Genomic DNA, 25,199 nt, shown 5'->3' on the forward strand with positions numbered 1-25,199 from the left:
TGGTAATCTGGAAGAGGGAGAAAATATTAAATGCCGTGAGACACACAAGAACTTGTATGTCTCCAGAACTGGAAATGATCAGGTGGGTATGGGAATCAAATGGGGCCCTGACTGGAAAGCACCCAAACCAGATGGGGTACCTCGCTGAGTACAAAGTGCTATTCAACTGGCTGGAGTATTCACTGATGTCTTTAACCTCTTGCTTCTCCTTTACAATCTCCATTAGTACAGGTGCAACACAAGGCTGTGTGCTCAGCCCCCTGCTCTACTCATTTTATACCTATGACTGTGAGACTAAGCACAGCTCCAATGCCATATTTAAATTTGCTGACATCACCGCTATCATTGGCCAAATCAATGGTGGTGATGAATCAGCATATAGGAGGGAGATTGAAAATCTGGCTGAGCGATGCCACAGCAACAACCTCTCATTCAACATCAGGAAGACCAAGGAGCCGATTATTGACTTCAGGAGGAAGAAATCAGAGGTCCATAAGCCAGTTCTCATCAGGGGACCAGAGTTGGAGAGAATCGGAAACTCTAAATTCCTCAGCGCTATAATTTCAGAGGATCTGTCCTGGGTCCAGCACATAAGTGCCATTACGAAGAAAGCATTGTAGCACCTCCAATTACTTAGAAGTTTGCAAAGGTTCGGCATGTCATCTAAAACTTTGACAAACTTCACTGGATTTGTGGTGGAGAGTATATAGACTGGCGCCAATGGCCTTCGAAAAAATGTCTACATAAAGTAGTGGATTTGGCCCAGCCCAGGTAAGGCCTTCCCCACCACTGAGCATATCTACATGGAGCAATATCGCAGGAAACCAGCATTCATCATCAAGCAACCCCACCATCCAAGCTATGCTCTCTGCTGCCTGCTGCCATCAAGAAAAGGGTACAGAAGCCTCAGAACCCACACCACCAGGTTCAGGAACAGTTATTACCCCTTAACATCAGACTCTTGAACCAGAGGAGATAACTTCACTTGCCCTATCACTGAACAGTTCCCATAACCTAAGGCTCACTTTCAAGGACGCTTCATGTCATGCTCTTGATATTTATTGCTTATTTATTATTATTATTTTGATTTTTTTTTTCTTTTTGTATGTGCAAAGTTTGTTGTCTTCTGCACATTGATTGGTTGTCCATTTGTGGATGGTCTTTCATTGATTTTATTGCGTTTCTTGTATTTACTGTGAATGCCCTCAAGAAAATGAATCCCAGGGTTGTATATGACGACATATATGTACTTTGATAATAAATTTATTTTGACCTTTGAGCAGTGATTTTTCAAAATTTTATTTAAGAAGAGCAGCAGCGATAATTGAGGTAATTATAGTACATACCTTCTTCATCACTCTATCCACCATCAGTTGTTGGGAAATTACTGAAGAAAATCCTGATGGCTAGGATTTATGTACCTTTGTAAGGACAGAGGCTGGCCAGGGATAACAACATTGCTTTGTGCAGGGGGATACCCAATTTTACTAAATTTATTTGAGTTTTTTTTTAAGGAGATTACTAAGAAAATTAATGAAACACTTTCAAGAGGCTATCTAATTAGACTTTAATAAGACATTTGACAAGGTCCCATGAGATTGGTCCAGAATGGTAAGCCTAGCTGGTTAATTGGATGCAAAACTGGCTTGGTGATAGGAGGCAGTAGTTAGTGGTGGGTATGGTTTTCTGATTTGGAAGTCTGTCGCCAGTGGTAAACCACAGGAATCAATGCTGGGACCCTAGTTGCCCTCATGATCCATGACAGGCCCTCTTCTCGTTACTATCATCAGAGAAGAAGTACAGGAGCTTGAAGAGCCACAATCAATGGTTTAGGAACAGCTTCTTCCCCTTCACCATCAAATTTCTGAATGGTCCATCAACCAATGAACCTCATTACTCCTTTTTTGTTGCACTGTTTGTTTATTTTGTATTTTATAGCACTTTTTATATTGTTATGTCACATAAGTCAATGATAATAAACCTGATTCTGAAAATAAAATCAGAAAATACTGGAAGAATTTTACAGGGCAGGCAGCAATCTTGGAGAGTCAAGTAAAGAATCGAAGTTTCAGGTCACTGACACTTCATCAGAACTGAAAGTCAGAAAACACGCTTGTGTTAAGTTGCAGCAAAGGCGGAAAGTGGAAAATGTCTGCGATAGGGTGCACGCCGAGGTTGTCAAGGTAACCATTAAATTGAATGCAAGCACTTAAATACTGAAATGAAACAAAGGAACAAGCTGAAGCTGAAATATCTAGCAACACGTGTAAAGAGAAAAACAAGGTAGTTATCTGAAATAATTGTCAATCGATCTGTTTCTCTTTCCATAGCGTCAGCAAGTGTATTTTACATTTACATCAATGTAAGTTTTTTGCTCCTTTGAACTTGACTAGTTTAGAAATACAGTGCAAATTCATGTCATTCCTTAAGCTAGTCAACAGATTCCTCCCCACACAGACAAGTATGCAATAGATCACAACTTTCAAATTAGATGCTTCCTCTAATTATTGCTCAAACTTTAAGACAAAGGAAGTATTACTAATTCATTTTCACTGGTAACAAAGCGTCTCCACTTTCAAAACTGCACTTTGTTCTCTGTCACAGAAAATAATACAATGAAAAAGTTCATTTAATGCAAGCGAATAGGAAGAATTGTGATGATAGACTCACTGAAGCTATTCATCTGACTGAATACAACGCCAACTGAAAAGCACAATATGTGGTAGAGTGGTGAACCTGAAACAAATTCTAGGAATAACAAGGACCAAGTGCTAGTGTCTGTGGCCAAACCGTATTCTAGGAATGTGGTTTGATCACATCCTCAAGTTTAGCCATTCTTGATGGTAGTTAGAGAGGCTAGCTTCAACCAATATTTCTGTCTAAAGAAGAAGTTTTTATGTAACCAATATCATTTCATCAAAATCCATCCAATACTCCAGGTAATGGCGCAAATAATTCAGTAATCATTATAGTTTTTACCTGATCCATCATCACTTAAGCTAAACCCGCAGATCTGTCTGATGTGCTGCACCCATTTATTCATTTCATCCTCAGTTTTAGCTACCAAGTAGAATGTCCGAGCTAGAGTCTTCACTTCAAAAATGTAATTGTTCTGGAATTCTTTTTTACTAAGCTTCAGCCCAGCTTCAATATTATTGCATTCGGTGAGGTTTATCATGCGCAGTGGTTTCTTGGAGTGATGGTTTTTGTAGTATTCAAGGACATCTGGATTGCCACTCAATCGCCCACTACGCAGCACAAACCAACGTTTTCTCCAGGCCTGAAAGAAACAGAGAACAGTTAGACCTAATCACCATCGCAAAGGCAGGTTTTACAAAAAATGCTTCTCCCTTTTGGAGGGGTTGACTCTCTGTACTACATTTACTGTACTGAATATCACAGTGAATAGTTAGCATTCATTGGCAAGTCCAATACTGACAGTCAGTATGTGGTTTAAGAACGTTAGAGGAGTTGGGTAGAAGTTGGAACCTTAGTGACCAAACTTGTTATTCTTAGAGAATGGGTATGATTGGATAATGAAACCAAGATTGATAACTGGAGATTAAATACAAATTAGGCTAATCTAACTAAATGGCTGAATGCAGTAAATGGAATACTCATGTCCAAGATTCTTGGTCCTTACTGGAAGTCCACCCTCACATGTTTCTTTCACCCAGAGCAGGAATCCTGTAGGTTTTTAGCTCTCCAATACAAGATTAGTGGAACATAGAATGGTGGAGAGGTGTGGGTTTCAGGCTACAGAATGTTACGGCATGTGCATTTGTGGGAATCTTGCACGCATCAAGAGGACATAATGCAAAAATATATGAACTATCTCTTGCTCAGTATAGTGCAAAATTGTGTTTCAATGTATCCTTATTTGCATATCTTGCGCACAGGTGAATTTACATGTAGTTTTTCCAGCTTATTGCCAAGTTCAGAAATTAAAACCATGGAAAACAGGTCTGCTCACGGTGAAGTTGGGCCTCATTTAAGATGAGTGAGCCCACATGTTCTACAGCCTCCAGAGGCAGCTTCTATAAACTTGGAAGTGAACTTTGTCAACTTGTAATCATTTTGTTAATTTTATTCATTTGTAGAATGAAACAATCTGGATGATCTGGAAACATCTTCTCGTCAGGGTCTGATGCCATATAGGGTCATGTTGCAGGTAAAATAGTTAAATTACTGGACTAATAATGAAGAATCCAGAAAACTCTGTTTAAATTCCACCGTGATATGCTGTTAAATTTATAATCCATTAATTACTTGGAAATATTTATAAAACTAATGACAATAAAAGTACTAGATTGTTAGAAGACCATATCACATTCACTAACAGCTTTAGAGAAAGAAAGAATCTCTGCTATCCTCATCTAGTCTATTCTGTCTGTCACTCCTGACCCTTCTATGTGGTGGACTCTTAAATGTGTTCAGAAATGGCTTTGCATGGCACTCAGTTTAAGGACAATGAGGGATGGGCAATAAATACTGTTCTTGCCAGACTTACTCAGTTTCTAATACGTATAAGAAATCATTCTGATGTTTGTACAGTTATCTAATACTTTGGAATGACAGAACTATGAAAATTGGACGAGAAACTGTGGAGGTACTAAACATACAGAAGGAACACAAATGAGATTTTGCAATTGGTTTTGTCTTCCCCAAATTAGGGAGCTCAAAAATCAACCACTATTTTCACACTATTTTACTAGAAATGCAATTGTGGAAAGTTTGTTTGTGAGCAAAGGCAAACTCCGTTTGTCACGAACCTTGTGGTTTAATGAGTGTTACGTCCAATGCCTAGGTTCACATTAGCAAAATACTGAGTAAAATACTGCTCAGCAGCTAGCACTATAAAGCTTAATCCAAGAAAGAGTCAACTAATACCAATGTGTGGTTTAGCAAAGCAATCTTCGGGGCAGGGGGAGTGGAGAAACAGAGACAAAGAAAAAGCAAAAGAAGTGTTAATAAAAACAAGAATCTACATTTTACAATTAAACAGTCTGCCATTTTACAGATAGTAAAATTTACATCAACTCAAGGTTTCTTGTATTACAGGTGTGCAAATGTTTGATGGCATGTAATATAACTATGACGACTTCTGTTAAAGATAAAAGATTAGCAAGGTATTCTTGTAAATAATATCACATGGTTTTGAATGAGATACATGTGGTTAAAGTGGTTTAACACAAATAACAAAATGTCCTTCCATTTCAAATTCTCAGCTTTGCCTACTTTAAGGAGAAAACTCTATTGTAATTATCAAATCATTCACATCTTGCACACTTTCCTGGAATTATTTACGAGATCATCACAGTATTACAGAAAGGATATAATGCAAGAAATACAATCAGGAATAATAAATCTACATATGCAATATTCAGTTAATTCTCAGATACTGTTGTTTTACCTCAGAATTCAGGAAGCAGACAGCTATTTGCCAGCCTTCAGCTATAATGCTTATATATACTAAATGACTCACAGAGTTTTGAAGAACTCATTATATGAGTTTTCCATAGGGACAGCTTTTTAACTGCATCAGCCAGCAGATAATGACCTACTGGAATCAAAATGAAGATAGGAGTCACGTAAAGGTTACCTACAAGACTTTGGCTTGGCTATACCATCTGGAAAGCTATTTCATATGTTGTCTTTTGTTAATGTGAAAAGCTTTCTGACATCACAGTTCAATGCAAAGAAGGTGCAAAGGGCAAGACAGAAACAATTGTGCAAAAGATTAAACTGTTGTCAATCGACTTACCAAATAATTTGCTTTTATGTTTCAAGAGACCTTTATCCTTATCACTGATTTTAGCATCTTTAAACTATAACTTTCACTCTGACTACGAATATTTGAAATAGGAGAGGGGTACATTGGAATTTCCAGAGCTGAGAAATAGTGTGGGTTGGTGCTTGGATAGGTAATCCTGCCCTTCCTTCGAATCACTGCTGGCCACTGGTCCGCACACTTCGTGCCAACCTCCTTCTTACATTAACTAAGAAACTTTTACCCTGCCCTTTGTCCATGTTGTAACATGGAAGCCCCAAAGCTGCTGTCAGTGATTTGGCATTGTTCTGTAATCTGTGCTGTTTTAGTGCCTTCACTGTTTCAGTCAAAAGATATTAGCTGAAAATTTTAGGTACCTACAAATTAATAATTTTGTAAAATACTCTGAGATCAAACTCGTAAGTCTAGTTTTTTATGAGGTAACCAATAAATTCTCTGAATCAATGTCACATGGGGGTGCTGGGAGCGGACCCAAATGCAAGACACAAACATGTCTTGTGAGGTTAACCAAATTGAGTTTATTGCTCGTTACAAGGAGAGCAAAGCAGAAGCAGGAATAGCGTAATGGAGAAGGACTCAGGCCTTGCACTAGGCTCGGACTAAGGGTCTGGGCTAGGACTTGGAACACGGATCTCGGAGCCAGGACTCGAACACGGACCTCGGAGCCAGGACTTGATACTTGAAACCTCCAGAGCCAGGACTTGATACTTGAAACCCCCAGAGCCAGGACTTGATACTTGAAACCTCCAGAGCCAGGACTTGATGCTTGAAACCCCCAGAGCCAGGCACCCACGACCAGACTATGTAACAGTTTCTTCCCCCAAACCATCAGACTCCTCAATAGCCAGAGCCTGGCTTGACATCAACCTACTATACCCTCTACTGTGTCTACTGTCTTGTTTATTATTTATTATTATTTATTGTAGTGCCTGCACAGTTTTGTGCACTTTATGCAGTCCTGGATAGGTCTGTAGTCGAGTGTAGCTTTTTCTGTTTTTTCTTACGTAGTTCAGTGTAATTTTTGTATTGTTTCATGTAGCACCATGGTCCTGGAAAACATTGTTTCATTTTTACTGTGTACTGTACCAGCAGTTATGGTTGAAATGAAAATAAAAAGTGACTTGACTTGACTTGAGACTCAGACACCGGACATAAAACACTGAGCCGGGAATCCTCCTTAGACACAGGACGGAGTCGGAACTCTTCTTGACACAGGGTCAGGACCCTTCCAGGGTACAAGGCCGGGACCCCTTTTAGACGCAGGACATGGATACAGAGACCACACAATGATGGACAGTACTATAACTGGGCCCAAGTATGCTCCAAGCAGCAGCGAGCTCTTGACTCACCCTGGCAGGTTAACCTTGACTGACCCACTCGGGCAAGGAAAGGCGGATTGCTGGCACTTGCTTCGGGAGGAGACTAGGCTTGTTCCGGCAAGAAACTTAGTTGGCTCCGGCCAGCTGACATTAGCTCGCAGTACCTTCGGTGACTTCGTTAACGCTCTCGCTCCGAACGGCTGAAAGCCGGAGACTTATAAACTGCCGGTTCAGCCGAGAGTAAATTGCCTCTAATCACCAAGCCCCAGGGACACGGGAAAACAGGGAACCAAAGGGAAACAAGGGGTCAACAGTCCGGATCATAATACAAACTACGTAAATTTAAAGGGAACCTAGTCCGGACCATGACAATACCGCCACCCCCCACCCCCCCACAAATGGGAGCCTCCAGGCAACCAACAGGTTTTCCTGTATTATCGATGACCTGGGTGGGTGGAGGGGGTTTTGGCCGGCGGGCAAAACAGAACAACACCACCTTGATCTTATATAACTGTCGTTGTATTTATACCATTCCTCCCAAACTGATACCTGGCAACTCCGAGTCACCTTCTTGAATTTCTAAGTTGCACTCTGGGCGGGATTCCAGTAGGGGATTCAGGGTAATGAGAGTTTGGTAAAATAGTGTTGGTGTCTACTGGTCCATGTTTGGTGAGAGCGTTCTGTCACATGGGGGTGCTGGGAGTTGACCCAAATGCAAGACACAAACATGTCTTGTGAGGCTAACTAAACTGAGTTTATTGCTCGTTACAAGGAGAGCAAAGCAGAAGCAGGAATAACGTAATGGACAAGAACTCAGGCCCTGGACTAGGCGGGGACTAAGGGTCTGGGCTAGGATTCGGAACATGGACCTCGGAGCCAGGACTGGGAACATGGACCTCAGAACCAGGACTTGATACTTGAAACCCCCAGAGCCAGAAATCGATACTTGAAAACTCGGAGCCAGGGACTCTTCTTATTCACAGGACAGACTCAGACACCGGACATAAAACACTGAGCCAGGACTCCTCCTTGGACACAGGATGGAGTCGGAACTCTTCTTGACACAGGGTCAGGACTCTTCCAGGGTACAGGGCCGGGACCCCTTTTAGACGCAGGACATGGATACAGAGACCACACAATGATGGACAGTACTATAACTGGGCCCAAGTATGCTCCAAGCAGCAGCGAGCTCTTGACTCACCCTGGCAGGTTAACCTTGACTGACCCACTCGGGCAAGGAAAGGCGGATTGCTGGCACTTGCTTCGGGAGGAGACTAGGCTTGTTCCGGCAAGAAACTTAGTTGGCTCCGGCCAGCTGACATTGGCTCGCAGTACCTTCGGTGACTTCGTTAACGCTCTCGCTCCGAACGGCTGAAAGCCGGAGACTTATAAACTGCCGGTTCAGCCGAGAGTAAATTGCCTCTAATCACCAAGCCCCAGGGACACGGGAAAACAGGGAACCAAAGGGAAACAAGGAGTCAACGGTCCAGATCTTAACACAAGCTAAGTAAATTTAAAGGGAACCCGATCCGGATCATGACAATCAATTCAGCAAATTTTATAGTTGTGAATTGTAATGGTAGACATAAATATTTTTTTAAAATGACTTCTTTTGGCTGTAATATTTCAACATCTCTCTTAAATATATGTGCATATTCCCAACTGCATTTATAGCTTCACTCTGTACGATGTTTTTAAAAAGTCAGATGAAGCTTACTATTTCTGATTTCATGTCATTGAGAATTCAGAAATATTATTGGCTGTCCAGACATCACTGATGCTGGACACCAAGGTTTCCCTGATCTGTAGCTTGATAACCATCACCATCACATAAAGAGAATTTCTTGCTACAGAGGTGAGCTGAGTTTTGATAGTTGCTTCCTTTGATGTCAGTCATGATGCAACAAGGGAGATTTCTTCTGTTCTCCCATAGATTATTCTTGATCAGATTTTGCATTTCCTTTTTGTTTTGTAGCTTCTACAAGGTTTTACTTTGTTCTGAATGTAGGATGAACAGAAAATGTCCAGCCTTTTATTTCCAGGCGAAAGAGACAATCTAATTGAAAATGTAACCAATTAAAAAGCAAAGTGTCCTTTGAATCACATGAATACTTAACTAAGGTCATTCTTCTCATTACATAATGCAACCTTGCCATCTGTACTGGTTTGTCATGACTGGGTATATTGGGGTAAAAATCAATCTTGAGAACTTAAACATATTTTGAAGCCAATGGAGAGACGCTATCCATTTACAGTGAATCTAGTACTACCTGTGTTTACTTTATAATAGCATCTACTTAAACTAAAATCCTGTCAGTGCAATGTACATATTTTAGCTTTATGACACTTACATTAGTCAGTTGTGAGTAACTGCTGATCAATTATTTATTCAAGCCTGACATTAGCCTGGTTTTATCACATCATTTCTCAGTTATTGTACTGATAAGTGACACTTGACGTGGTGTATGGGATAAAGGTGCACCTACAATAATAAAGGCCTCACTATTGTTTCCACGAAATCATTAAAAACGTGTTTCCTCTTTGAAAAAAAACTTTGCAATTTCTTTCTTCCAATTCTAGGTATTTAAATTGGAAGGAACTGTGCCAAACTGGCACTAGAAAATTACATGGTGGGGCTTGAATGCTTATTAATGTAGGAGGGAGGAGGCAGCTGTCAAAGTGCCTGCAAAATCTAGCCTTTTTGTTAAAAAAAGATACCTCTTTGGAGAGCCACGCAATGTTATACACTGACAGAAATCGATACATCCTCCACAGATAACCCTCAGAATCCCAGAGCACCATTACTAATGATAAAATGGGGCTCCAGCTTTTAGAAATGAGTCAAATGAAAGGGAGCATGATGGTGAATGTGTTTACTACATTTCAATGTGATTTGCATAGTCCCACACATTTATTAATTGATGCTGCAATATGCGATCTTGAATACATTTCCAACATACCTATAGTGGAAAAGAGTGAGAAGAGTGTCCAGGGAAATGTGTCAACAATAAGGCTATGAGTGGTGGTAGGGATCCGTGAATTCTAATTTTGGATTTGTTGAGTTGGCTCATTTTAATTGGACTTGAGGTGGATCTCAGTATGTTGAGCAGCACCTGATGCAGAGTTTTGACCCAAACCATCAACAATTACTTTCCTCCCACAAATACTCTCGACCTGTTGAGTTCCTCTAGCAGATTGCTTGATGCTCTAGGTTTCAGCATCTGTATTCCTTTGTGTCTCGATTGGAATAGTGTCTAAATACAGATGTCAAAATTCCTTGTTTATTTCACCCTTCAAAGAGAATATTTATTTATGTGAGACCTTCAGACAATAAAACCATCTCTCTTACTTGGTTTATTCAAATTATCCTGTTAATACTTACTAGATGGATTGACAGAGATAAATGACTACTCAAGAAAAACTTAGGAGAGCTTTTACTGTTCATACTCCATCAGAAGTCAAAATGTTTTGTACTTGAAAATAACTTATTAGAGAAAAAATTGTTTTGTCAATTGATAATATTATGTGAAACATAAATACCAGTTACATTCGAGTGGGTATAAATTGCAGGTAAGAGTCTTTTTGGGCACTGAGGCTCATCCTAAATTCAACCTCATCCTAATAACTTGGGTAAGATGCTAATGTCTATTGTGTTGTGCTCAAGAGAATAAACTAATGGCCAAGCCTTTTGCCATCAGATAGGTTCAGAATATGGAGGAAATTAGGTTGAAGGACTGAGAGCTGGGATGTCTCACAGCTTGGTAGTGCTGCTCAGCCATACAGTGCACTGAGAGGAATATTCTGGCTTCTCTTGGCTCCGTGTCTAAATTTAAAATGATTTAGTTATTTATTTTGCTGGTTGGCACAAGCGCTGACCCACAGGGACTGCTGACGGAACAGCTGGACCTGTCGCAGTAGCATCCCGTTTAGGAGAGAGGTCTTAAAATAGTTATTGCATCTTTCATTGACCCAATATGGTGAGGGATGCATTATGGGGTCTTGGCAGTATGTGAGACGGTACCACGAAATCAGCCCAATTTCGCACCTGAGAAACATAACATTAATCCCAGTTTCCCTCCCCATCGGTGTTAAAACATCCAGCTAATAGTTTCAAGAGAAAATTATGCAATATTTTTAGCATCCCAGTGGTCACATTTATTATTTACCTTGCAGCATCTCTGGGATTGATGCCAGAAGCCTACAAGAGTCCCGTGGGATTGTAAATGGGATTCAGTATTTTATAGACTGGTAGCAAATGTAATATAGCTCCATTTACGAACATTTGAAACCAGTGAGTTTGACCTTCTCTAATCTGTGAAATGAGTGTGTAGCTGTATGATGTGTGTAGAATGTGAGTTCCAGAGAACGGGGGTGGGGACGGTCCTTCATTCTAGTAAATATGGCTAAAATACAATGCCATAGTTGATAACTACAGCCACATCTATTAATAACTTCTACATATTAGGAATGTACTGATATCATATGCAGTATCATTCATATCATTTTTAGAAATATTATTTTATTGATTGATTTTAAATGCATAAATATCTTGCTAACTTGAGAAAATTTTCAGATGCTGGAAATCCAAGGCAACACACACAAAATGCTGGAGGAACTCAGCAGGTCAGGTAGCATCTATGGAAAAGAGTAAACAGTTAGCATTCATCAGGGCCGGAGAAAAAGATGAGAAGTTAGAGCAAGAAAGTGGGGGGAGGGGAGGAAGAAGTACAGGGTGGTAGGTGATAGGTGAAACCGGGAGAGGGGGTGAAGTAAAGAGCTGAGAAGTTGATTGGTGAAAGAGATAAAGAGCTGGAGGAGGAGGAATCTGATAGGAGAGAATAGAAGTCCATGGAAAAGGGGAAGGAGAAGCACCAGAGGGGGTTGAAGGGCAGGTAAGGAAAAAGATGACAGAGAGAAACAGGAATGGGGAATGGTGAAATACCTTGCTAAACTCTTTTATCTTTTCTATATGTTCCATTGGTTTATTACTAGACTAGATGTAGTAGTAGGAGCGTGGCTAGCTAAGTCAAGGAGGTAAGCATGCCTTTGCTACTTTGTAGGTTATGCCTCTTCAGGCAAAGGCTGCACCCAACAAAGATGCCGTCTGATGGCGTCTGTGGCAGATGGATCCAAAAGGGTCAGTGGTACAGCCACCTTGGTGGCATGCGGAGGAACCAGAGTGCTGGTCAGCGGACAGCATCACTGGACTAGTTAGTTGTCAGTGCGGGGCAGCTTCCTTATCCGCGAAGTCTGTTACACTCCTGTGTACCACTTCGTATCAGATTTGGAAGCCCAGAGAGACTGTATGGTGGGGGCACGACACCATCTGTCTTGTTACTGTGCAAGACGCGCTGGAGTAGAAGAAAAACTCTCAGCACAGGCAACATCGAAATCGATAGACAGCCGAAGAAGAAAAAGAAGATGTTTCCTCAGTCTTCTCCATTCCCTCAAAGGTCATTCTGCACTGCAGTTTCAGAGATCCACACAATCACTGTCCTCTTCTAACAGTTAATTTTACTATGGGCCAGCATCTTGAAATCCTTACCTCTCCACTGGAGAGCCTTCGCACACGTTGTAGTGGTTCAAAAGCATACCTCATTACCTCCTTCTTAAGAACGATAAGTGATGGAGATGAGATGGGAAAATAAGGTACTATTAGATTTGGATGTCGAATGTAACTAGGCTATTTGACATTGGAGGGCACTACACGGTGCTCAGATACTGGTCTTGTCCAATGCCCACTCTGTATCATTCTCCAGCAAAAGCCATGGGTAAAAAGGATGGAATCAAGAGCATCAAAGCACTGTCCAGGGTGAAGACTTTAAATGCGAGTGCTTTTTAAAGAGAACAATGCATGTGCACACATTAACATGTACATGTATGTGTTTAGGACTATGTTTAAGAGGCAGAACATTGCAACCCTTAAGCAAAGCTGCTGCCTCACAGCCCCAGCAGTGTAATTCATCTGTAGATTTTACCCTTACTTTCCTAAGTTATTGTGTGTGATATGGGTCTTCTGTGCTTTACAGCCTGCTCCGGAGAAACATTGCTTCATTTGACAATATACATGTATATAGTTAAATGACAATAAACTTGACTTGACAGGGTCTAGTGTCCATTCCTGACCTCCAGTGCTATCTATGTGGCAGAGGCACATTTCCTCTCCATGCCTCCAAGATCAAAAAGATATATAGGCTGGTAAGTTAATTGGCCATTGTAAATTGCCTCTCATGTGCAGTTGAGCCATAGAACCTGGGGGGTTGGGGGGGGTGGAATGGAACATGAGAAAATGTGGATCAAATCAAATGAGATTAGCATTGTTAGCCCACCAACCTCCGCATCAGTGCATAATTTTTCATTATTTCCGCCATTTCCAGCAGGATCCCACCACCAAGCACATCTCTTCCTCCCCCCCCACCCCACTTTCTGCTCTCTGCAGGAATCGCTCCCTATGTGACCCCTTTGTCCATTTGTCCCTCACTACTGATCTCCCTCCTGGCACTTATCCTTGCAAGCGGAGCAAGTGCTACATCTGCCCCTACACCTCCTCCCTCACTACCATTCAGGACTCCAAACAGTCTCTCTGGGCGAGGAGACACTTCACCTGTGAGTCTGTGAGTGCGTCTGCTGCATCTGGTGCTCCTGCTGTGGCTTCCTGTATATCGGTGAGACCCTAAGCAGATTGGGAGACCGCTTTGCTGAGCACCTATACTCCGTCAGCCAGAAAAAGTGGGATCTCCCAGTGGCCACCCATTTTAATTCCACTTCCCTTTCCTATTACAACATGTCAGTCAATAGCCTCCTCTAATGTTGCGATGAGGCCACACTCAGAATGGAGGAGCAACACCTTATATTAGCAATCTGATGGCATGAACATCAATTTCTCAAACTTCTGGTCATGCCCCAATTCTCTCCTCCGCAATTCCCCATTCCCCTTTACCTCTCACCTTATCTCTTTACTTTCCCATCACCTTCATTTGGTGTTCCCGCCCTTTTTCCTTCCTTCCATCGCCTCCTGACCTCGCTTTTCAGATTCCTCCTTCTCCAGCCCTGTATCTCTTTCACCAATCAACTTAACAGCTCTTCACTTCACTCCTACCCCTCCTCCGAGTTTCATCTATCAGCTTGTGTTTCTTCCTCCCATCCCCGCACTTTCTCACTCTGACACCTCATTTCAGATTTTCCAGTCCTGCTGAAGGGTCTTGGCCTGAAACATCAACTATACTCCTTTCTATAGATGATGCCTGACCTGCTAAGTTCCTCCACAATTTTGTGTGTGTTGCTTTCATTAATATAGTGTAGCTGGGCAACTGATGGCTGGCAAGGCCTGTTTCTATAGTATAAATATGACTACGATTGTCACGATTCTACCTCCATGTGCTAGTTTCAGAATCAAAATCAGTTTTACTATCAATCCTGATATATAGTGTTGTTTTGTGGCAGAAGTACAAAACAGGACATAAAAATTACCGTAAGTTACAATAAATAAATGAATAAACAACCAAACAAGCACTGCAAAAGAGGAATAGCGAGGTAGTGTTTATGGGTTCATGAACTGTTCAGAAATCTGATAGCAGAGGGGAAGAATCTTAAAACCTGGAGTGTGGGATCACACACCCATACCTCCTCCCTGATGGCAGCAACAAAAAGAGGGCATTGGTGAGAGTTCTTAATGATGGATGCTGCCCTCTTGATGCACTGCCTTCTGACGATGTCCTCGGTGGAGGGAGGGGTTGTGTCCCTGGTGGAGCCTGACTCTTGTTTCCATCCCCAGCTTAGAGTAATAAAGGCATCTGTTAGTCTTGCAAGACCATGGATCTGCACCTGGAAAGTCTTCATGCTGCAAGTCTCCCCTCTCCACACCACCGATGTTGTCCAAGGGAAGGGCATTAGGACCCATACAGCTTGGCACCAGTGTCATCGCAGAGCACTGTGTGATAAAGTGCCTTGCTCAAGGACACAACACACTGCCTCGGCTGGGGCTCGAACTCACGACCTTCAGATCGCTAGTCGAACGCCTTAACCACTTGGCCACGTGCCCACACTTAGAGTAATCAGAACATATAATGAGGGTTCAAACCCAGAATGACCCAGTCTTTACAGCTCTCAGGAACGTTTCCTTTTATATGTGTCACGTAAAGCTCTTCGTCTTCTTTCTGGGTTTGCATTTAAAAACCCATGATAATTTCAAGAATTATGCAAATACATCAGCACAGGACTATCTCGTGTAATCCCCGTGCATCTTGCTGCAATTCAGCATGATGAAAGCTGCACAGTTGTTGTCAGCCTTACAAGATTTGTGTGATTCTGTCCACTTAAAATAACTGCACTTACCAGCAGTGCACTGTGTGTGTCTGATACAGTAAGATGGTCAGCAGCTTCTCTTGTTCCTGTTCTATTATTAACACAGCCATTGCTGATCCTTTGAGAATGAAGTATTGTCAGATGACAGAATACAACTGTCATGTTCAATGTGACAAGCAAGCACTCAATATTTCACATTGCTGAATTTGTGCTTTTTTAAAGGAAATGCAACCTTAGTTCGTGTACTCCCTGTAAGGACCTGGGAAATCAGAAGAAAAGATGTTTTTTTCTGGTTAACAATTTCCTACAACAGGAAACTGATTATATTTATCAAAAATACATGAAAAAGGAAGTTTAAAAAAAGTTGCTGACCCAGAATCAGATGACAATGTTCAAGTTTGTTAGGAAACAAAGGCAACAGCAGCAAAAGATTGGGTAATCTTTTGCCTTGCTTTACAGTTTCAGACCTAATGTCAGACATTCAAATTTTGGCTTCTGTGTTGCTTGTCCAATACTTATTCATTCATTTGCTTAAATTTAATAGAGTTCCAGTGTTCTGCTTACTGTTTTTTTTAGTTTTGCTTACATAATAAATTCAGCTTTCATGTTATTAGACTAAAAAGCTCCGAAAAGCCTTCTGTTTGACAACTAGTTAAAGTCGCAGCTGCAAAATCTAGGGAATGGAATGACTGGTTGCAAATATAAAACCAAATAGATATGTTTCTTTTTAACGCCAAAGCAGCATTCACCATCAGGACATAGATTAAAAAAATACAGACCATTTGATGCCAGATATTGTAGATTGCTATGAGGTTGACAAATGAAAGATTCTGGCCACTAATAATGTGGCAAATAAAGTGGTGATGATTTGCTTTGCTTTGCATTTCATGTGAAACATGATTATGTTCATCTAGGTAGTAATTGGGCCCAGAAATTCATTAGCAATTTAAAAACATTTTCAACCTGTTTTTTTTTAATGGCAGGCTATTCTATGCTTGGCTGAACCCTTGCTTAAAGATTCTACTGCACATTAGACCAAGATTATCGTATGCAATAAAAGGCATTCAAAGGCTTTTCCTCAGCTTGGCGTCCCATTGCATTGCTCGTGGACTAGGTCAGGTAAGTCATAGTTTTAGTTTGTTGCAAACGAGGCTGGGTGAGAGGGTGGGGGGAAAGATATTTCTGTAGGGAGGAGGGAAACTGGCCTTCAAAGATATCATGAGGAAAGAGGTGGAGTTGTGGGTTAGGATACTTGAGTGTCAATTGGCTTTCGGATGTCAGGATGCAATTGGTAAATCAGATTGTGATTAGAGTTAAGGGTTTGGAACTGGGATGGGTGGGAGGTGAGATCCAGAGGACGAAGGGTTGTAAGGGGAAGCTGTAAAAACAGAACATTCTTGCCCCCAACTATGATCAAGATTAACATCACTCCTGTCTTATTCTGAGACTTCCACTCTCTCCCACCCCTGCACCTTGCTCCTAAGGAGAGCCCTGAAAATCAGACCAACAGGTCATCTTTATGTCATGACAAAGCAAGGCTCAGGAATTTTCCGAAGGTCTGCTTCTGCAAGAGTGGCAAGCCACAACAGGTCATAAAAACACCAATGAAATCTACAGAAATAGGATGCAGACTAGCAGAAGATGAAGCTGCATACAGTTAGTTATGTCTCTGTGTTAGTACATGTTATAGTTTGAAGAATTTAATAGCCATCCAATTACTTATGTAATTGTTTCCCTGAACAAATCCTGTAGTGTAAAACATGTAAGTATTGCCTTAAATGAAAGAAATTCTAGGCTGTAAAGTAGTAACAGCATTTAAGAATTTCCAGTGTCCAGAAGAATTCTGAACCATTGAGCACTTTACTAAACACTGTCGCAAGAAAGCAGCATCCGTCATCAGAGACCCTCACCACTCAGGAGACACTCTCGTCACACTACTGCAATCAGAAAGAAAGTAAAGGAGCCTCAGGACTCACACCACCATGTTCAGGAATGGTTATTACCCCTCAACCATCAAATCCTTGAACCAAAGGGGATAACTTCACTCAAAGTCACTTCCCCATCATTGAAATGTTCCACAACCAATAGACTCACTTTCAAGGACTCTTCATCTCATGTTCTCAATATTTATTGCTTATTTATTTATTATTATTATTTTGTCTTTCAGTATTTGTATAGTTTGATGTCTTCTGCATTCTGGTTGAAAGCCATAGTTGGGCAGTCTTTCACAGATTCTGTTATGGTCATTATTCTATAGATTTATGGGCTATGCCCACAAGAAAATGAATCTCAGGGTTGTACATGGTGACATATATGTACTTTGATAATAAAGTTTACTTTGAAATTTGAATTCTCAATTATACTGAAAGATCAACTGTTAACGTCTGGATAGTTAAATAACAAGAATTTTAATGGAAAGGATAAGATCAAAACCTTCTTATGGAGCAGCAGGTGGTTAAAGTTGTAATTATCTACTCTGATACCACTTCCTCCTGGGCTCTTGTGTGATAGAGGAGTCTGTGACCTTTTCATATAATTATGGTTCATACTGTATATCATGGACTTAAATGGAAAGAAAATAACCAATTTTTATCAATGAAACCATTTTTAAAATACTAAATGATTGAAAAGTTTTCATATCCAGGGATTTGAGTTCCTCTAAAATTTAATGCATGGGTGCTGCAGGGAAGTAGGAAGACAAGCAGTTTGTTGGTAATTATTGCAAGAAGATTTCACGACAGGAGAAGAGATGTCTTGTTCCAATTATATAAGGCCAATATGATGGTATTTGGAATATTGTGTCTACTGCTGTTCTCCTTACCAGAGGAAAGCTACCTTCGCAATAGGGTGCAGACAAATTCCTTGGTTGATGTATCATTGTAACCCACAAAAGTCTTACAGGCTTGACAGGGTAGATGCGAAGTTGATATTTCCCCTGGGAGATATGACTAGAAGCAGGTGTCACAGCCTAAAAATAAGGGGTCAGCCATTCAGGAAATAGACAAGAAGAATTTTTTTTCCACTCAGGAGAGTAGTAAATCTAGGGAATTTTCCAGTGAAGGCAGCAGTGGCATCTCCAGCTAAATTTAAGACATTGTCAACTATGGCGTTAAATGCATCTCCAGTCTGCAGCCAATGCCTTTGAAGTCGAGTTATCTTTTCACTTTACTGCCTCGCACTAAGTTTAAATTAGATTAGATTAGATTATGAGGACATGCAGTCCTCTTTTATTATCATTTAGTAATGCATGCATTAAGAAATGATACAATGTTTTTCCAGAATGATACCAAAGAAAACACATGACAAACCAAGACTGAAAAACTGACAAAAACCACATAATTATAACATATAGTTACAACAGTGCAAAGCAATACTGTAATTTGATAACAGACCATGGGCACTGTAAAATCTCAAAGTCTCTCGAAAGTCCCATCATCTCACGCAGATGGAAAACCTCCAGTGCCGCAAACTTGCCGATGCAGCATCCCGGAAGCATCCGACCACAGTCCGACTCTGAGTCCGTCCGAAAACTCCGAACCTCCGACCAGCTCTCTGACACTGATGCAACGAGCACCATCTCTGCCGAGCGCTTCGACCCCGGCCCCGGCAACAGGCAATAGGCAAGGCTGAGGATTTGGGGCCTTCCCTCCGGAGATTCTCGATCGCACAGTAGCAGCGGCAGTGAAGCAGGCATTTCAGAAGTTTCTCCAGATGTTCCTCTGTGCTTCTTCACGTCTGTCTCTATCAAATCAGGATTGTGCACGGCCCCCTAGTTACACATATTGATATTCATTCGGAACGGCCGCATGCGCTGCGTCGCGCTGCCATCTGCTCCTCCCTCCCTTGAGTTAAACACCTTCTTAAGATTAACCCAAAATGTAAGCTTCCTTCAGGGTTTAAAATGAGATCTTACGTGTGAAACTGCAGGAAGTTAAGCAAAATGCACATTAAATTCAACACAGACTCATTGCGCACCGCAATATACTAATACCGTTGATTAGTCTTGCAATCAGTATTAACCAAGGTAATACACATACAGAATACTCCATAACTATGCTGTGTATCATATGATATTTGATAATGATAACCAATAAACAAATACTTCCTTCAAAATACATTTAGATTAGATCAGGTTATGAGGACACGCAGTCCTCGTTTTTTGTTGTTTAGAAATGCATGCGTTAAAAAGTGATACAATGTTCCTCCAGAAAGATATCACAGAAACACAAGACAAACCAAGACTAAACCGACAAAACCACATAATTATAACATATAGTTATAACAGTGCAAAGCAATACCGTAATTTGATAACGAGCAGACCATGGGCACAGTAAAAAAAAGTCTCAAGTCCCGATAGCCCCATCATCTCACGCAGACGGTAAAAGGGAGAAACTCTCCTTGCCACGAACCTCCAAGCGCTGCAAACTTGCCGATGCATTGGAAGCACCTAACCGCAGCCGACTCTGAGTCCGTCCAAAAACTTCGAGCCTCCGACCAGCCCTCTCACACCCAGCACCAAGCACCATCCTCTGCCGAGCGCTTCGAACCCGCCCAGGCCGCTGATCGACAAGCAAAGCCGAGGACTTGGGGCCCTCCCCTCCGGAGATTCTGGGTCACACAGTAGCAGCAGCAGCAAAGCAGGCATTTCAGAAGTTTCACCAGATGTTCCTCCGTGCTCTTATGTCTGTCTCCACCAAATCAGGATTGTGCACGGCATCCTACTTGACAGATAACAGATATCATTCACTAGAGTGGTCGCTGCCAGCTGCATCGCGCCACCATCTTCTACTCTTATTTATTAATAAATATTAACAAAACTTAAGACTCATAGTCAATAGAAAATCTGCAGGTGCTGGAGATCTGAGGAATACACACAAAGTGCTGGAGGGACTCAGCAGGCCAGGTGACATTCATAGAAAAGAATACTGCACTGTATGGCCTACAGTATAATAAGGGACTACTTTATGTTGTAGGGACACGTCGTTGCATGCGCTATTAGGCACGTATTGATCTGTATGTGTGTGCCGAGTTCAGTTTCTACCAGTAAAGGATCATGAACCTTAGCTCCCGTCTCCAGCGTTTTTATTAATAGCATTGGTGTGTAACCAGGCCACATACACGATAGATTGGCGACGAGCTTAATGAACCCACATCGTATTGGAACGCCGTGTTTTAATTGATAACGACACTCAGAAGAAGAGCGCAAGGAACGAGCCAAGAAGTGGGAGAAGGAGGCAGAGTGAGGCCGCGAATCTGAAAGGAAGCAGGACAGCCGGGGTCAGGAACGTCAGGAGACCAAGAGACACAGTTGAGGCCGCAGAACGTCCAGCTGAGACCACAGCCGGCACTGACCCCCAGGGGCTGAGGGTCTGCCTGCCCCAGAAGGGAGATAAAAAGGAGCAACACACACACATCTAGACGGAGTACGCTCGTGGCGCTAGAAAAAGGGACACGTGAGTCAGAAAGGAAAATAAGGGGAGAATGGGACTTAATTAATATAACAAAGATGGCGATGATTAGAACCATTTGATAGTGGCGTTGAAGATTGGGCAACTTACATTGAAAGAGTGGAGTTATATTGTGAGTCTAACAGTGTTAAGGATGAAAAGAAAGCCAGTGTCTTACTCATTATTATGGGAGCAAAAACAAATGGGCTGCTACGGAGCTTGTTAACCCCTGAAAAGCCAGCCGACAAAACGTTCAAGCAAATAGTAGACACTCTCCAACAGCATTTAAACCCCAAACCACTGGTCATTGCTGAAAGATTTAAATTTCACAATCGGAATCAGAGCAAAACTGAAAGCATTTCTGAATATTGCGCTGAATTGTGCAAATGATCAGAACATTGTCAATTTGGAACTGGTCTATTGGACACATTGAGGGAGAGGTTAGTGTGTGACATGCACTGTGAAACGGGGTGCTTCAGAGATACAACAAAAATCTCTGGAATACGTTATAAATAAAATGTCACTGAACAGAAATGAAGGAAAGAAATGTTACTGTTGTGGGAGCAGGTCACATGACCCGGATGACTGTTGGTTTAAAGACAAAGAATGCAGAAACTGGCAAACAGGGCCACACTGGCAGAGTGTGCAAAGCTAGTCAACAGCAGAAAAAGGACAAAATACAGGGAAACAAGAAACCCCAGAAAGGAAAATACAACAAGGTACACAAAATGAAAGAAGGCAGTTCTGATGAAAGCAGCTCTGATGAAAATGACTCCGATGAGAGTGAGTTGTCTTGTCGGCAACTTCACAACGTGAAAGAGACAGATGATCGAAGAGTAATATGGATCACTCCACAAGTGGCAGGTGACAGACTGAAAATGGAGTTGGACACAGGCTTAACAGTGACCTCTGTACGTGACTACAAACGACTGTTTTCGCACATACCTCTGAAACGATCTAAACTTCTACTAAAGACAAACTCAGGACAGAAGGTGCATCCTGAAGGCAAAATTAAAGTGACAGTGACCTACGGAGATAAAACACAGCAACTGAACCTCTGTGTACTGAAAAATGGAGGACCACCGTTGCTGGGACGTGAATGGCTCAGGAAAATCCAGTTGGATTGGCACACCATCAAGGCACTAGATATGTCAGCAAAGGAGGGCAACAAGACTATATCTGAGAGACTGTCACAAATACTTGATGACTGAGGAAATGTTCATGAAAGGAAAAGGAACACTTCAGGACATGAAGGCAAGGATTGAGATTGAGGAAAAATGCATGTCCAAAATTTCACAAAGCCAGACCAGTGCCATACGCAATCCATCCTACAGTAGAGGCAGAGCTAAAAAATCTGGAGCAGACTCGGGTCCTGTCAAAGGTGGATTGGAGTGAATGGGCCACGCCTATTGTTCCAGTGATGAAGAAAACCTCCAGCACAAAGTCAGGAAAACCAAGCAAGGTGTGCATATTTGGTGATTTAAAAGTGACTGTTAACCCAGTTCTCTGCACAGTACAGTATCCACCCCCTCGTATTGAGGACATCTTTGCTTCCCTGTCAGGAGGGGGACATTTCACAAAAATCAAATTTGACCCAGGCTTATCTCCAAATGGAAATTGATGAAGCATCCAAGAAATACCTGACAATAAATACACACAAAGGACTTTACCAGTACAACAGGTTGGTGTTTGGGATAGCATCAGCTCCTGCAACCTGGCAAAGGGCAAGGGACCAGGTCCTGCAGGGGATTCCAGGGACTCAGTGTTACCTGATGACATCATTCTCACCGGCAAAGATGACGACGAACATCTTTCTAACCTTGAACAAATGCTCACCAGGTTACGAGAATATGGGCTCAGAGCTAATGAATAGAAATGTGAGTTTTTCAAAAAGGAAGTCTCATACTGTGGGCATGTGATCAACAAGGATGGCTTACACATGTCTCAAGACAAGATAGAAGTGGTGCTTAAGGGACCACCACCCAAAAATGTGTCTCAGCTGAGAGCGTATCTTGGACTAGTGAACTATTACCACAAGGTCTTGCCTACCCTATCCACAGTCCTACACCCATTAAATTCACTATTACAGACAAGAAGACAAAGGAAATGGACTGAGAGCTGTGAGAAAGCATTTCAAGAAACTAAAAGACTCATAACTTCAGAAGGGGTGCTCACGCACTTTGACCCCTCCTTGCCAATCCGACTGGCTTGTGATGCCTCACCCCATGGAATAGGAGCTGTGTTATCGCACAAGTTTCCAGATGGCTCTGAAAAACCAATAGCCTTTGCCTCAAGAATGCTAACTTCAGCTGAACGCAGCTACGCACAGATTGAAAGAGAGGCCCTAAGCCTCGTGTAGGGAGTCAAGAAATTCAGTCACTGCCTGTATGGCCAAAAGTTTACCCTGTTGACTGATCATCAGCCTCTCGTGTCAATCTTCAGTCCAAGAAAAGGCGTTCCAGTGATGACAGCACAAAGGCTGCAGCGATGGTCTCTTTTCTTAGGAGGTCACATGTATGACACTGAACACAAGGGGACCAAGCAACATGGCAATGCAGATGATTTGTCACATTTACCACTGCCGACTTCCGAGATAACTACACAAATAGATTCAGCAGAGGTTTTTCACCCAACAATAGTTGAACGATTACCAGTGACAAACAGCCTCACTGAAAGAGAAACGCACAATGATCCTATGTTGTCAAAAGTGTATGACATCATGGTAAGGGGGTGGCCAGCGTGGGCCAACACATTGTTTTCAGCCTTCTCAGCAAGGAAGGAGCAGTTGTCAGTGTGTTGGGGAACACTAATCTGTGGCTCATGAGTTGTGATTCCTCCCAAGCTACGCACCAGAGTGCTGCGGGAACTGCACGAGGGGCACCTGGGTCCCGTGAAGATGAAAAGTCTTGCCTGTGCCTATGTGTGGTGGCCAGGAATCGATAAACAGATTGAGGACGTGACCAAGAACTGCTCTGGGTGTCAAAAGATACAGAACACAGCACCACAAGCCCCTCTCCATCCGTGTGAGTGGCCCTCATCACCATGGCAACGAGTGCATATCAACTTTGCTGGATCTATCTTTTTAATCGCCATTGATGCACATTCCAAATGGCCAGAGGTCATCAAAATGAAGACAACCACATCGGAAAAGACCATTACAGTGCTGAGGGCCATGTTCGTCAGGAATGGCATACCAGAACAAATCTGCACAGACAACGGATGACATTTTGTCTCTGAAGAATTCCAAGGTTTTGTGAAGAACAATGGAATCAAGCACTTTACATTGGCTCCTTACCATCCATCCACAAATGGCTTGGCTGAAAGATTTATACAAATATTCAAGAAAGCCCTCAAGGCAAGGGACAGTGAAAGTCCACCACTACAACACAAGATAGACAACTTCCTCCTTGCCTATCGTAATGCAGTACATGCAATCCCACTAACCAGACTCCAGTGATGATGTTTCTGAACAGGAACCTGAGGTCCCGCATGGATCTTCTCAAACCAGATGTACGGCGTGATGTGGAGAACAGACAGTTCAAACACTTGAATGCTAAGTCAACACGGAGCTTCAGTGTGGGTCAGTTCATGCACGTGATGACCAGACTGAAAAGTGGCAGCTGGGTATAATTTCTGCCATAGACGGGCCACCGATGTACAGAGTACAGGTGGGAGAGAACGTATGGAGACGGCAAGTGGACCACATCCTGGATGCTCGGGTGAAAAACACAACAACACCTTGCCCAAACTCTCATGACATAGAAGCACGTCATGTGGATCAAATCCTGAATGCTCAGGTGAAAAACATGACAACGCCTTGCCCGAACTCCCTGGACATAGAAACAAACACTCCTGCTGTGACCACATCAGCCGATGAGCCTGTCATCAGTGCTGAGGACCCACCTGAGTTACCTGTGGAAACTTATTCCCCGAAGCAAACATTTCAAGTCAGACGTTACCCGGAGAGGCAGAGGAGACCTCCCCAGAGACTTGAGTTATAAATGGGTCTTAAACCAAAAGTAAAAAAAGTAAAAAAGCCAAAAGGGAAAAAAGGGGCTTGTAATAATTTGTATTATTATGATACTTTGTTATGATTTGATATTAAGTTACTAAGTTAACAAATGGTAAGCATTTGTATGTTAAGGGTAGACATATTTGTTTAGCAAAGTGAGCCAGTAAAATAAAACAGTTGATACACTATTAAAATAAAAGGGGAGGAGTGCACTGTATGGCCTACAGTATAATAAGGGACTACTTTATGTTGTAGGGACACGTCATTGCATGCACTATTAGGCGCGTATTGATCTGTATGTGTGTGCTGAGTTCAGTTTCTGCCAG

At 42.1% G+C, this 25,199-nt stretch overlaps 1 protein-coding gene across 2 annotated transcripts in view; it reads right to left on the reverse strand.

Annotated features, from left to right (window-relative positions):
• gab3 (GRB2 associated binding protein 3) overlaps positions 1 to 25,199 on the reverse strand; it is a 125,153-nt gene that overhangs the window by 49,691 nt on the left and 50,263 nt on the right. The window contains exons 1-2 of one of the 2 annotated variants that reach the window (XM_063060931.1): positions 5,765 to 6,054; positions 2,980 to 3,280 (exon numbers count right to left, since the gene is read on the reverse strand). In XM_063060931.1, coding sequence (XP_062917001.1) covers positions 2,980 to 3,178 — 199 coding nt within the window. In that variant the 5' untranslated portion in view covers positions 3,179 to 3,280; positions 5,765 to 6,054. Of the gene's footprint in view, positions 1 to 2,979; positions 3,281 to 5,764; positions 6,055 to 25,199 lie in introns of those variants that run through there. The other variant, XM_063060930.1, reaches the window with a different exon arrangement.

Source organism: Mobula hypostoma, chromosome 10 (genome assembly GCF_963921235.1).
Source record: "Mobula hypostoma chromosome 10, sMobHyp1.1, whole genome shotgun sequence".
NCBI classification, from domain to species: domain Eukaryota; kingdom Metazoa; phylum Chordata; class Chondrichthyes; order Myliobatiformes; family Myliobatidae; genus Mobula; species Mobula hypostoma.